Genomic DNA, 14994 nt, shown 5'->3' with positions numbered 1-14994 from the left:
AGTCACTTGGCATTTGTATATCATGGGATGTAAGTTCCTAGCGATGATGCCAGGCAGCTCCTAAGACTTATTCTTTCAGTGTAAAGTCTAATTGTGGTACTTGTCCCTAGTTATACTGGATTACTCTATCCTCCATTTCGTTAATTTTGCTAATTTGCTATTTTGCTAGCTCTATGTGCTCTTCCAGAATTTACTGAAGTTAGAGATGATATTATTTATTAGGTATACCGCTTACACTTCAATCAGACTACATAAAAACGTTTGTATGTTGTCCTGGAGTCTTTGAGCCACATTTGGTGATGACCTGGAAACTTGTTTAAGTTATACACAGTGAATGATCAGCCAGGTTAAGTAGCAGATACAGACAGAGGTGCTGAGCGTATGAACAGAATTGGACATAATTTACCATGAACCAAAGACAGGTGCACAATGACTGAAAAAAAAAAAAGTTGGAAGAATCACATTTTACCTTATCCTGTGGATTTTTTCTTTTTTCAGTCTTAGTGCTGCTGGTAACAAATTCAGTCCAGGCATTACTGGACTAAGTGCTTATCGACTTCAGTGGAAGTCACATTTGCTTGTATAAGCTAGTACTGTGTGGTTCCCACTAAATGGGAAATCAAACTATTTTTCCAAGTGTTTAAATCGCTATTAGCATCGGCCTTAAACTTGGTCGTCCCATCATGCTCAAATACATTATATTAAAACACCTCTAAATGTAAATTATTTAAGATTTTGGTACCTTGCAATCACCTCAGAATTCTTCTCTGGCATTTCTGTGAATTTGTTATTCCTTATTCTATGTATTTTCTTCGTTTTAGTTTAGGTCACAGGGTATAGCTCAGCCTGTTTTAGTAAACAGAGAGGCTTCATTTGGAAAGGAAATGTTATGTAAGTCCTTTGAATATACTTACTGTTGAATTTATTTTAAATTAAGCTGCAAGAAGCTACATTTCTTAAACACTGATGCTGCATTCTCATTTCAAAATCAGTCATCTAGACTTATGTATATGTTTTCCCATCCATACTTTTTCAGCGTATACATTTTGCATGTGAGAAAGTGGTGTGTTAATTTACAGGCTAACCTAATGACAGGGTTGGTGTTTAGATTCATGAACACTCAGAAGCAGTTTCACTTAAAATGGAAACCCTCTTATTTTTATGTGTCGTGATTTAAACTGAAGTGCGTAGACAAAATTATTTCAAACAGAGATTTTGCCTGGAGAATACACAGTTCCTCATATATGCGTCTACACATAGGCAACTGTGATTTTATATGCGAAGATCATAGAAGATGCCACTTGACAGTCATAAATCAGCAGTCCAAAAGACACCGGAATTGACTTGGTTTGAGCAACGAGCAATACAACATATTCTTATTGTCTCCAGAAGTTTTTCTTCATAACTGTAAACCAATGTATCTGCCTATCGTAATGTTCAGCAGGTTTCTGCAGGGCTAAAAGAAGCTTTGATTTTGCACACTGGTGTTAGTGTTCCTCACCTAATTTCAGATGTCACCAGCTTTCACTATCACAAGGTTAGCATAGGTGTGGGTACTCTATTGTGATTTACGTTTATGTTCCTTTCCTAACTCGAATAAGCTTGAAGGGGAAAACCCACTGTTAATGCTTAATATATTTTTCTCATGTTAATATTGAATGATTAAAAAATGAATTATGTCAGCCTATATAAGACTTTTGTACTTCTAATGGCAAAATCTCGCAGTTATCTTGTGGTGTATCATTTTTCATCTCATTCATGGCAAAATATAATATTTTAGGAAACAGTTGTCAAAACTAAAACACTACCAAAAAAAATCTGTACCAAGCAAGGCATGTGTTCAAAGTACGCCTCTAATGCTAAATGAACCTCAAGCAGGGGACAGAGAGTCAAGTTTGTACTTAAAACGTTGCTTACCAAAAAGTTGCATCATATTTATTTCAGAAAACTTAAATAACTTGCTCAGAGTGAAATGTTCTTCAACTTTCCAGCCTAATAATTATTTTATAAATATCAGAAGTGCTGTGCACTTAATTCTTTAGCTGAAGGCATTATTTTCAGTTTCTGTGCACCGCTTCGAGCTTGCTCCATTTAATAATTTCAAAAGCTTATTTGGTGTAAATTGAATTTAACACTGTAGTTGCAAGGATGTGATGTAAAAAGTCCGAAAGATTGTCTGGAGCGTGTGGGGCTGCTGGTACCCGGGATGGAGCTGCGGCGGGGGAGCCGCGGCTGCCGCATCTCCGGCTCGGCAGCGCCCTCTCTCGGCTCGATGCCGCGGTGCCGGGCGCTCCCTCCCCGGCTCCTCGGGAGTCTCGCAAAATACAGCGAAATCCATAGCTCCGCTACGTTTTACTTTCTAAAGGTCTAGTTTATGAAGTAAAATCTCAATTTGCCGTATGTTTTGGGATTAGTCCTCCTTTTATTTTTTTTTATTTTTTTCTCCTCTTACTGCTGTTTTGGTCTGTCAGCGGACCCAAATCAGAAAGCTTCAGTCATCTTAGTCTCTTTGTGTTTTATTTTTTTTTTTCTTTGCTGCAGAGATCCTGAAGACTTTCCAAACTGCATATTTGGTGCTGTAGAAATGCAAATTGTCTGCTCTTTTGTAAACCTTTCAGTTGTCAGGCTGCTCTCTTTCAAAATAATAGAGAAGCCTGGAATCGCCCATGCTAAAATTAAGAATTTATAACTGTATGGAACAGATGTTTTCATAAACATTTGCTATAATTAATTTCAACTAGGGGATTGAAGGAACAAAGCAGTTTTTCCCTCTTCAAAACTTTATTGCCTTTTCCCCATACAGCGAACTCAGAAATCTTTGCTTTAATATTGTTAATGAAACAAATTTACTCTTCTGTTTGGTTTTCATTATGAAAAAAGGAAAGCTTGGTTTGAAAAGATACTGGCCTCTGGAACAATGGACAAGTACACTGAATTTCAGACATTGTATATAAAGGATTAAAATACAGAGCATAAGTCTTTAGGTGCTCATTTCTGAGACTGCAACTTTGTGGTGTCAGTTGTCAGAGATTCCTACATATTAGAATAGATTTTATCCAGATCAGTTTGATGAATATCTATCTGTGGAGTAAATGATGTGAAGGAATTTTATATTTCAGGAGTTGCGAACCTTGGTGTTACAAAAAGCGAAGGAGTCTCGTGGCATTATATATAGTTTTAATGCATAGTAAAATGCTTATTGTATGTTGATTACCCCTTTATACTCACAATAAAGGTCTGCAATCTGTTAAGCAATTTTTTTTTGTTTGCATTATGTGAGGAACACATTTTGACTAAAATCATTCTTCCATATTTGTATTGTCACTAGTTTTTTGGGGGTATTGTTTGAAATGTACTTCATTTAGGACCAGAATTTTGGTGGTTTATGAAGAAGAAAAAATATCCATGCATTATTGTTCTGCTTTCACTGGTTCCTATATATTGTATAAATATCATTTGAGGAAAAAAAAAAATGTTTAAAGTTTTAAAATAAGCACAGCTTAATTGTTTTACACCTGAAAGAACCAGTGCAGCTGCAAGGATTTTTTGAGCAAACTAGAATTCCTGACTGATCTGTCATCTATAAAGTGTGCAAAGAAAAATAGGTAGCTGTCATTAAAATTACATTTCAGCTTTCAATAACCATTTAATGAGTAGCGTAATTATATAAGTATGGTACCTCAAGTACTTCACTCAATAATTAAAAATAATCTCATCTTTAAAGTGAAAGCGCTGTAATTATTATTTGACTTAACCAGGACCACTGTTATGATCTCCAGTGGCACCTCAGATTGTTCAAAGTGGTTTTGCAAGTATAAATTAAAATTGGATAAATCATTAAATTATTAAGCTTTAAATATGAATATAGCATGGAATTTGGAATTCATGTTATAAGAATTGACAACCTTAGACTGCAAGCATATATTTGTGTTAAAATTTTCCTTGTCTCTAATCATAAAACAGTGCATTAATGATTGAGTGTTTTATATCAACCTGAACTTAAATTTTTACAACAGTTAAATACATTTTCAGTTTTAGCAACGTTTTAATTTTGGTTAGAATACAAAGAAATTATTAAGCAGAGTGCAAACTCATCAGCAAAGAGATCTATCTCCATTTTGACACTTGTAAGCAAGGGAATGCACAGTTTTATTTGGGATCACTTTTATCACGGATTCCTAAACTACCAGCCATAAAACCCTTTCACAGCTGACACGGGATTGGTAAATCGGTTAGCATATATAAATGTGCATCTATGCCCGCATGTAGTTATGCATATGTGTGTATACATACATACATGTAAAGACATTTCTTCAATATCAAAACATATTTTCAAAAGAAAAAAAAATAGAGTTCATTTATTTTTAAAAGTAGGAGTATATCCATAGAGTAAGGATGTTGCTCAAGCTTCTTGTCTTCGTAGACATGCAGCTGGTTGTGATAGTATCCCACCCCTTCTTCATAAGAAGTCTTGTGTTGAATTTTTGAATCCCACAGAAAATAGCTTTCAGAGAGGTAATGAAGGAGATGAGTGAGAAATGTCCCGTTCCTACATGGTTCTTCACATGCTTTTTACTCTTGTTGAGCACATGCTTAAGCTCAGAGTGCTCATTGCTCCTAGTGTGTACCGAGAGCATCTTCCCACTCTTGAACTGGGGCTCTGAAATGCCATCCAGTTTCTTCTTATTGCCTGAAGTGGAAACTGTGCACTGCACAGTTCTTCTTTGAGAAAAGATTATACTATCAGTATAATAGGCTGTTAAAAAAAAAAACAAACTAGTATGCATATTCAAATTTGGCTTCTCCTTGTTACAATTTCTACACATGGTTTTCAGATAATCTGCAGAAAGTGTATTTGGCATCCTCTGTATTGTGAGTTCATCTATTTTATGCTACGTCTGTAATCTCAAACACGTTCTTACAGAAAACAGTTACTGCAAGCAACAAGCCTGTGTGTTCTGGGTGAATCTAGTGCCTTAGAAAATGTACAGTTTACAAATCCTTCTCCGTGCATCTCTGAAATCTGAAGTACCCAGCACTTGAAATGTTATTTTTTGACTGTTTAATAAAAGCATCGATTTCAAGTTACACAAATTTTCTGGAAACAGCCTCCAGCTATGTCCAGCAGTACTGGGTCCCAGCTTCCCTTAGCCCTCAGTCTCCATCCGCAAGAGCAGCCTTAACTAAAACAGGCCAATAGAACTGAATTCTTTCAGGAGAAAGTGTTAATTCTCAGGAAAGGAAGCTTCTCCCATTAAAGCAGCAGCAAGAAAGCTATCCAGACTATTTTCAGTCCCTTTGGAAGGATGCTGCCTTGTTTTATTATTGTATTAAAAGCAGTAACTGGTCTCATACCGAAAGCTGGATACCGTAGCCATACTTACGTTGATACTGATGCTTGTTGTGGTACTGGTTGTTTCCCTTCTCTTTACTCTGAAAGTGGGAGAAGATTTATTTTACACACACACACACACACACCGCCCCCCCAGCTTTTGCATGTGAAGTTTGGAAAAGTTTTCAGGAGATGTCTGGCAGGATTGGTAGAGCATCCTCTGTTTATTCCACAGAGCTCTTCTTCCCACTTCTGAGTGTCAGAAAGGATCTAAGGATTAGGATAATACTGAATCAATCAGGATTTTTAAAGGAGACCACTAATTCTGTTGCCAGCATCATGAATCTTTATTCATAACTGTTCAGTATACATCCTAATTTTACCAGAAATTTTGATCATTATCACTGAAGAAGATATCAGTAATCTATCTGTTCTGCTGGGAGTTCTCCATACCTTTCAAACAGAGGAATAACTGGAACTTGCCTGAGATCCGGGGCATGGATTCCCACAGCTTACCGTCATTAGTTAGTGAAGCACTTGTCCCATTTGTTCTCAAATATTGCTGACTAGAAATGCCTACCAGGATTTGATAGAAAGGCTTTTGGATAACAGGAGGAAAAATTTATGGAATCTTCTTTTAATCAATTAATATTTTGCACTTTCTTTTCTCATAGCCACACTCAAAGAGTTGCCGTCAACAGCTCGACATCCAAGGAGGGACCAGTAATGAGTGGTGTTCCTCAGGGGTCGGTATTGGGTCTGTTGTGATAGGACAAGACGTAATGGTTTTAAACTAGGAGGAGGTAGTTTTAGATAGATGTAAGGAAGAAATTTTTTACAGTGAGGGTGGTGAGACAGTGGAACAGGTTGCCCAGAGAGGCGGTGGATGCCCCATCCCTGGAAACATTCAAGGCCAGGTTGGATGGAGCTCTCAGCAACCTGATCTGGTTGGAGACGTCCCTGCTCCTTGCAGTAGGGTTGGACTAGATGTCCTTTAAAGGTCCCTTCCAATGTAAACTATTTAATGATTCTGTGATTTTTATCACTTTCAGTGAAATATATCTAAATCATCTTTCAAGATGTTATAACAAACATATCTCTATTAAAGGGGATGGAGCAAGAAAACAACCTCAAAATGCCAACTCCACTAAACCCTGTTTCTGAGAGCTGAATGTACCTAGTCCTATCCAGTTTTGGTAGCTGCTGCTAATGATATGATGGGAGCAGCAAAAACAGCTCTCAAAAAACCCCACAACAATAACTTATATAAATATGAGATTTACTAACAATGGGTGTACAATTAAGAATGCTAAAATATTGTGGCAGTCATTTTAAATAAAGGAAATTGTTGTCTTCTGAGAGAGTGTTTCAGCATAAAGCAAGCTACATTAGAGTAGTTTGTGAAGGACAGCTAGCTGCAGAGGTGTCCTTTCAAACTCAGTGGATGTAGCAGACCCAGGATCCCATGAAATGTTCATTGTGGAATCCTGATGAAAGAAAAACTTTCATCACCAAGATTGTGGTTTTCTTTGCAGAGTCCTGTTGACTCTTCAAGCAGGACAAATGGTTTAGTTGAAAGATGATAAAGGCCTTGTGTTTTTTGATATATTCTTGAAACTCATGCTTCAAAAAGGAAGAAGATCATGTTGCCATTCTTAAAAAGAGATCCAAAAGATTTTTTTTATGAGAAATTAGCATTGTGAATGAATTATCTTTTTCACACTGACTACTGTGATAGCTGAACGCTTAGGAGCTCTCTGAGTATAAATAAGGTGCAGTAGTGCTTTCAGGACCCATTTTGATGCACTGTGTCCCTATAAACAATTGCCCAGTATCACTGAACCTAGCCATATGGCTTTAAAAGAGACTGAACATAGTTCTGTCATTTCTCTGAATGCTCAGGATCAGATGTGGAGATGGGTAATATATGAAAAAGCATATTACTTAAAATTGTCCCAATATGGGAGACTGTTTTCCAAGATACAAGAAAAAAAAAGGCACAGATGGTTATTAATAACAGGAGGGTCAGCTCCTGGATGAATACCTGGTGTTGTTAATTTAGCTAAATGTAGTAAACAAAAAGCAGATTGATTAAGTAGGATTTCCATTTTCAAAATAAATTGAGAGAGCTAATTAGCAAAATCAGCTGGACTGAGCAATTTTAGACTAAAATGTAGTAGAGGTCTGGAATTTATTTTAGACAAAGTGCAAAAGTTAATAAAAAAAATACATTTCAAATGAGATGAGAAAAAACTCTTGGAGGGAAAGTTTTGTGCCAAAGTGAACAATTAAGTGTTTTGTAAGGAACGTCTGAAGTAAGCAAAGGTCCTGAAAGAAACAAAACAATAGTTTGATCTGAGGAAAAAGGCTACCTCTTGGATATCTGACAATGTGGGGTTATAGAGACAATTAGCAGAAGTTAAGTTGAATTAGATCGTAAGAAGGGAATTCAAATTAACAAGAAAATATTACTTGACTATGAAAAGAAGTCTTCTGGAAAAAAAAAGCTAGAACCATTGTGCAGTGTGAATTGCACAAGTGTATTGAATGTAATCCAGGTGTGGTCTAAATGTGAAAGTTTTAATTTTCAGAAAAGACAAAATTTCAGGCAAAGGCCTGAAAATAAATAAAATAAAAGGGAGTACTGGGTAGATATCATAAATTAGCGCATCCAATAAAGATTAAAGCATCTGACTTGCAGGGTAACTGTGTTTCACGAATACTGACAAATATTGCTGCATGGAACAATTTTTTAGTCTTTTAGTTTATGGCTGATAGCCTGTATTTGAAGGAGGGGAAATGTAGTTCCTGTACTTATATATAGAGGTTCTATCTGTAAAGGAATTAAGGAAATACACAGTGATGTAAAACAATTATCAAGCTAAATGACAGGTTGTGCAAGAATAAATAGTGTAAAACAGGTCATTTATAAATTTGCTTTGAAAAATAGATTATTCTTTCTGGCCTTTAACAGTCCTTCAATAGAAGTAGTTATTACAGAGAGGAAGGTTTCCTTGTCATCCTTGGTTTCTATGAACATTGTTGCTCTGTGTATAAACAGCCTGCAGGGTGTAAAACGATGTTTTCCAGATGTGTTACTAGAGGTAGTTTCAGAGAAACTTTGAACTTGTGCTATGACAAAAAGTATCTAGTATCTTACAGTCAACTTGAAATTTTTCACAAAATAGGTAAACTTTTACATTCTTTGACTTTATATTAGTAAAATGAAACTCATCTATTTGTATGAAATACCTGTGTAATCTTATACAAGTAAAATTGCGTTCTATAAGCTGAGAAGGGCCTCAATCAAAACTTTAAGCGAAATTAAATCTGATTTTTTTACAACATTCAGACTCCAAATTGAACATGGAGGCTACTGATCTCTCTTACCAACTGTAAGAATTTGAAGATGTAAAGTTGAGACTTGTCTATGTAAGTTTTGTCCTAAACTAAAGTTACCACATGTGGTAAAATCAATTGCAATCCTCATCGCTACTGCAGTATTTATTACCAGGGTTTGTCTTATAACAAAGATGTTCTATTTTATTTTTTTATTAGGAGGATCAAACGAAAATGGAAGCACACACCACACCTCAGATTCTGATGGAACATTTCTTTCTTACAGGTTGGTAGTTTTTCATAATTGTCTTCTAATTTTAAAAAGTTTGAATATAATAAGCAGCAAAATCTATTAAAGCAAAAGAACAAGTTCATATATTTTAAGAGTATTGTACAATCTAAATGGCAACAGTGAGTAGACCAAAGGACATGAGGGATTGAGTTAAGGATTGATCTGAAAAGTTATTTTCTGGATTATAATTTTTTTGAGAAAGCTGTTCAAAATGTTTAACTAATGGAAGTGTGGGTTTTTTGTAAGCCTAAATATTTTTAAGATTTTTTTTTTCTCCAAAGTGTGCAAGAAAGTAGAAATTATCACCTAAATTTGTTGCAGGAAGCTAAATGTTGAAATATTGAACTCACCAAGGATAAATTTCAGATCTTCTCCAAAGTAACTGCATCTGTGGACTACATGCAACTCTATTTTCTCATTATTTCAGGTCAAAAGCCAAAGCCAGGATTTGTTGAATTTGAGATTTTCTGAGAGGAAAAGAATATTTCGATTCTGTTGGTAGTAAACACCAGTTAAAGAAATGTGATGCTGAGCAACTTTTTGCAGCACTGTCATTGAGCTTGAGTCTTGCTTGGGTACATACCAGAGGGTGTCTTGTGCTTGAAAGCACAGAAAGTTAATCAGCCGATGTGTAGTTTCATCTTTCACTCAGCAAAATACAGCCTCTGCTACAAATGCTAAATCGTTGTCCTTGTGACTGGTAAATTAATAGTAAGGTTTGCGCTAACCAGAATGACTGCGTCTGATTTTGATGCTTAAGTATGGTAAAATAAAACAAGCTTATCACATGATTGTTTTGGGTTCATTTAGTGAGCTGTGATGGATGACATCTTTTTCATTTTTTGTTTGTAGTCTACTGAAGTCTGTACTTCAAAGAGGCATAGGCAGGCAGGCAGGAGGAACCTGCCTTGCTTGCCTTCTCCTGGTTGCAGCCATCTGGGTGGGGAATCTTGCACTGTCTTGCAGGCAGGGAGCTGTGCTGGGCATGAGGAGCCTTCAGGAGTCGGGTGGCAGGGAGGGACACAACACCCAGAGAACCTGTTGCAGGCTGGAGACTGAGAGAGGAGAGCTGAGGAGAGCAGGGAGCAAACAGCCTGCTCGTGAAGATGTTGAAAAGAAAGACTTTTCCTAAGGACTTAGAGGGAACAGCAAAGAGTTTGTTGCAATTCAGACACCCAGAGGAAGCTTCTGGACTGAGAGCAAGGTTGGCAAAAAGGGTGTGCCTGCAGGGACACAGTGGGAGAGGGGAGGTTGGATTTACAAATCCTTCCAATTTTCTGTATTCTCTTAAGTCTGCTCTAATGAAACCTACTTTGTGATGATATAAAACCCTTCAAGAGTAGTCAGCATGTTCACTTTGAGGAAAATATGTTATCAGATCCAGTTCAGGGTTCTGCCTGACTCGATTTCTTGTCACATTGATGTTCTCTAACGCATGTAACGTACTATCTAAGTTAAAAGAAGGGCTCAGAAATACCACCCAGAATAATCTTCATGTTTTTTAGGTGAGAAGCATATGTGGATACAGAGACTATGACGCAGTCTCTTTAAAATAGGCAAGAGATAATTTAGCCGCATCAGCAAAAGGAAGGAGTTGCCATTAGTTCCAGGACACTTATATGTGAAAGTTGTTAACTCAAGAGCCCCAGCTGTTGTACTTGCCGAGGTAAAACTTGAGGAAGCGGCCAGCTTCAGATAAGCTGTGGTTCCACAAGAGTGTAAGCTGTGGGGCTGGGGTCCAACCCTTTCTTTGTACCCCTTCTTCACTCATCCAGTGGCACTCATCTCTCAGTGAGCCAGTCCAGGGAGCTAAACTAGTCCAGCCTAAACCCTAGGGAATCCTCAGCCGTCTTTAATGCTCCACAAATAAGAGGAAGTTAAAGTTGGCCTGTGTATCTCCATATTCCTTAGTGCAAAGTGCATATAATAAATACAATGTTGGATATGTCTTTCACTGAATAATAATCATATTCTGTCAGAGAGGACCACAGCCCAGCTTACAAAACTGAAGTTAATATTTTAAAAGCAGTACCATATACCACTGCCAGAGTATTATTGTTATAATTAGAGGCAAGATGATAAAGCAAGATAGTACCATATATATACATATATGTCTGTGTATGTATACACACACATATATAAAAGAAACCTCTGACTTTTAATAGTTGGCAAGCTAGCACTCTTACTAAGTAATATTACAGTGTTTAAGGTGTGAAATGAATATTTTCTGCTCACTGGCAAATAACTCCCATCATATAATAAGGCTGTAAATTTGCTGGTTGGGTTGAATATTTTGTTGATAGTTATAGTTCTGTGCTGCAGGTTAAGTAAAACGAGCAGTTAATACCTTATGGAAGATTAAAAGTTAATCTTAAACTACCTTGAAAGGTAACAATGGTAAATGGTTGTTGTTTCTTTAAGGACTCATTAGAGACTTGGACTTATTTTAGGATACTGTCATTTAATAGTTTTTCAGTAAGTTAGTAATTTCATAAAACTGATGATCGTCTTGTTTACCCAATGTGTTTCAATCTATTATATTTTGAAAAGACTGGCTAGTGAATTTTTGCTCTAAAAGAGGCAAAGGTGTCTTTGGATCATGGTAGATGTCCTGCTTGCAGGCTAATATATCCAAAATTCTACTACAAATTTTAACTGAAACAAAAGCTGCTTCATGTTTTATCAGTAGCAATGTCTTTACAACTTATTTAGGAGAAGAGGCAACTCCAAATGTTTAGAAATATTTGACTGTGAATGTGTTTTGCTGTTGAAGTGCTCTTAAGAACGTATTGTTTTTACCACAATTAAAAAAAAACACAGAGTGGGGGGTGTTACTTGATTCCAACACTTCCTATTTTAAAGGACAATTTTACACTGTCCAGTATAAGACTCTTGAGGGTGTGTGTATTTATTAGTAAAGGATGTCAGATCATTATCCTTTGATATATTTATAATGCTCCAGAACTATTTGTATGGTTTTATTTGTAATATGATGGTGTCACCTTAGAGTTTGTGACTCTTGCTTATGTTGATCATGGCACAGATTTAATGCTGCTTATATTCAGATAGTGAGCATTTCCCTTTAGATCATAAGGTTTGTAAGTAGTGTAAGTGAACAGCACACGTGACTGGCAGATATTTCTAAATATTCTGTGAGTTTGTGAATGTGTCCCATCAGGTCACAGACAATTTTCTAGCTGATCTTCAGACTCTGATGGAAGTTTTCTTTGTGTACTTGGGAAGAAGCTTTACTAATAAGAAATTATGAAAAATTATTTCCTAGAATCATGTAATCAAAATTTGAAGTTAACTACTAGAAAAATTTGAAGAGGATTTAGACATACAGTAAGTCTCATCTTTAAAACATAAGAAACTTGAGGAAAATGTTTGAGCTCTACTGTTTTATTTTACTGCTATGGTTAAAGCCTTTTCTGGATGTGCAAATTGGACGAACTTCACCAAAAGGAAAAGAAAAATAGATGTGCGTCTCTAGTTTCAGTATCTGCAATGCAGTGCCACTGGAAAGTAGAAAAACTGTCTTTCTCCTGCCTTCCCAAGGGCAGCTGACCTTCTCCTCGCCAAAGAGGTGAACCCCTTGCCAGCACATATGACTACAGACTATTACATTAATCTGTTTAGCCTCAGTACCAGCTGCTTGCATGTTTTTAATTATCTTATTAGATGGTATAACAGTGACCTATGAAATAAAATGAAGGTGAGTATTTTTTAACTTTGTTTTACAGGCTATTTTTCTAAATATATTTTAATGACCTAATTATGACTTTTAAGGAGAGCCATTGATGCAGACATTCAATTTGACTGATAGAATCTAACATCTCAAGGACACTTATTTTCTTCCAAAGTGGATTCATACATTAATACTGCTTCTAATAAATATATAGCCTAAAAAAAAAGCTCGCTTTTCATACTTGTGTTGTTAACTAACTTTATGATTCAGAGACCCATAACTACTATGCTGGATAATTTCTTAATACATCTCTGCCCTTGTAAACAAGTTTAATTTCTACCCCATGTATCAAGATAAAGTCATTTGCTGTGTGGCTTAAACTCCATGACAAGTGATGATTGATCAAAGTTGTGGGTTATGTAGACAATGTATATTCCTCCTTCTGCTGACATTTCAAATAGCAGAAGATCTAGTATAAGAAAGACTTTTGTATTCCATTTTCTCCCCCTGACTTCTTACAGATTCTGCTTACCAGATGTTTTCTTTCTTACTGCAAAAAGGCAATGTGGTCCTGCTGGCTGAGGCATGTTTCTTGTGTGCCAGCCAACAACCGCAGGACTGATACTGAGCATACAGAAGAAAGCCGGCAAGGGATGCAAGCTGTTCCTCCCTGCTTCTACCCCCTTCCAGAAGTTGATAGTGAAACTAGTTTAATTCCTGTTTGAACTATGGCTTTTGTTGGCAGCTAAGCTAGAAATGGCTACATAGCCTTCTGTCCTTATCTGTTAAATGTAGTGCAAAGATGTAGACAACATACATACTTCCACCTTGTGGAAAACTCTTGTTTTAATCTCTTAGGAACCAGGCCATTCCCATCTACACAAGTCTATTTAGTCTTGTTGAACTGATCAGGTGGTGTTTCTTTATTGTCTCACTCTCTGTGCAATTATAACCCATTTTTCCTAACTTTGTCCACTATGTATCCACACATAATCAAGAGCTGTAAAGAACAAGCTTGTTTCAACTTGGGAACTTAAAATATTTTGAGATACAAAAATTTGGGAACAGAAAGTGAAGCAGTGAAGTGGCACGGCACCTCTGCTCTGTAAGGAGACTTCTCAGCGCTTGCATCCTTCCTCTCTTTCCACAAGGAAGCCATAAAGCTGGCATCCATGTTTGTTTTGTCTTACCTAGAACCGTTTGCTAGACACCATCTTGATTGATGCCATTTATGTGCAAAGATGCCTTTTCAGTACCGGTTAATTTTCTCTGAGAGCCTGTAAACTCTCTCCTTGAATTTTGTCATTCTTCTGAAATAGTACATTCTGGATGTGCTTATAATCTTTCTCTAGATGTGTTGGTCTGTGCCAGTACTCTAATTTTGTCCACGTTTGTGAAGAAGTTAGCAATTCCATCTTGCAAATCTCATATTTCTAGCAAGAGAAAGTGACTCTTTGCACTGATCACAGGTTTCCTCCAGCAGGTTTTTTCTCCAGATCCAAGAAAATCACTATCACACCTACTGAGAGCTTAGATTTCTGTTTTTCTCTGAATTCTTTCAAAACGGCTTTCCTTTCTTTTCCTGTTCAAGGCCTTTTATATGATTTCCACTTCCGTCTTGTCAAACTTCATTTATTGGCTTCTTCCTTCCACAGCAGATCCACTGTGCACTCCTTGCCTGGTGTCCTGAGGAATTTATGAAGGATGTTATAAGACAAGGAAGAATAAGTTGTCATTAAGGAACTGAAACCCTAAATGCAGTATACTTTTTCTAAGATTCAAACATTTCAAGAGATATAAATTGTAGATTTTTTTAACTTCTCTTGTGAAAATTATGTTACTTTCTAAAGAGGTACAAATGGTAATACAGGCTTGATTTCTGTTTGTATGCAGTGTGATCCCTTATAACATAGGGGAAAGCTACTTTAATTTACTTAGAGCCGGTGATGCTTTCAACAGAGAATCAGAAAGGATGGATTAAGTACCAACATGTTTTATTGCCAGAATGCTTTTTGACAGACTGATAGCAAATAGGAAGAACTTAGTAGATGAAGAAAGGCCATAGAAGGGAGAATGGTAGTTTCTAACATCTATGGAAAGAAAGTGAAAATTTTTGTTTACTCTTAATTTATTCTGTTGTATGTGAAAATTATAGAATCATAGAATGGTTAGAGTTGGAAGGGACCTTCAAAGGTCATCTAGTCCAACTCCCCTGCAAGGAGCAGGGACATCCCCAACAAGATCAGGTTGCTCAGAGCCTCATCAAGCCTGGCCTTGAACGCTTCCAGGGATGGGGCATCCACCACCTCTCTGGGCAACCTGTTCCAGTGTTTTAACACCCTC

At 36.8% G+C, this 14994-nt stretch overlaps 1 protein-coding gene across 4 annotated transcripts in view; it reads left to right on the top strand.

The window, feature by feature from the left end:
- The window catches only part of TBC1D5 (TBC1 domain family member 5), a 325821-nt gene that overhangs the window by 148854 nt on the left and 161973 nt on the right, over positions 1 to 14994 (top strand). For all 4 annotated transcript variants that reach the window (XM_086742636.1, XM_086742637.1, XM_086742635.1 and 1 more), the window contains one exon: positions 8891 to 8957. In XM_086742636.1, the coding sequence (XP_086598762.1) occupies positions 8891 to 8957 (67 nt within the window). The remainder of the gene's footprint in view (positions 1 to 8890; positions 8958 to 14994) is intronic.

The sequence above is a fragment of the Chlamydotis macqueenii genome, chromosome 2 (genome assembly GCF_036417535.1).
Source record: "Chlamydotis macqueenii isolate bChlMac1 chromosome 2, bChlMac1.mat, whole genome shotgun sequence".
Taxonomy (NCBI): Eukaryota; Metazoa; Chordata; class Aves; order Otidiformes; family Otididae; genus Chlamydotis; species Chlamydotis macqueenii.
Note: the sequence above shows the minus strand (reverse complement) of the source record. Positions and strands in the feature narration are given on the sequence as shown.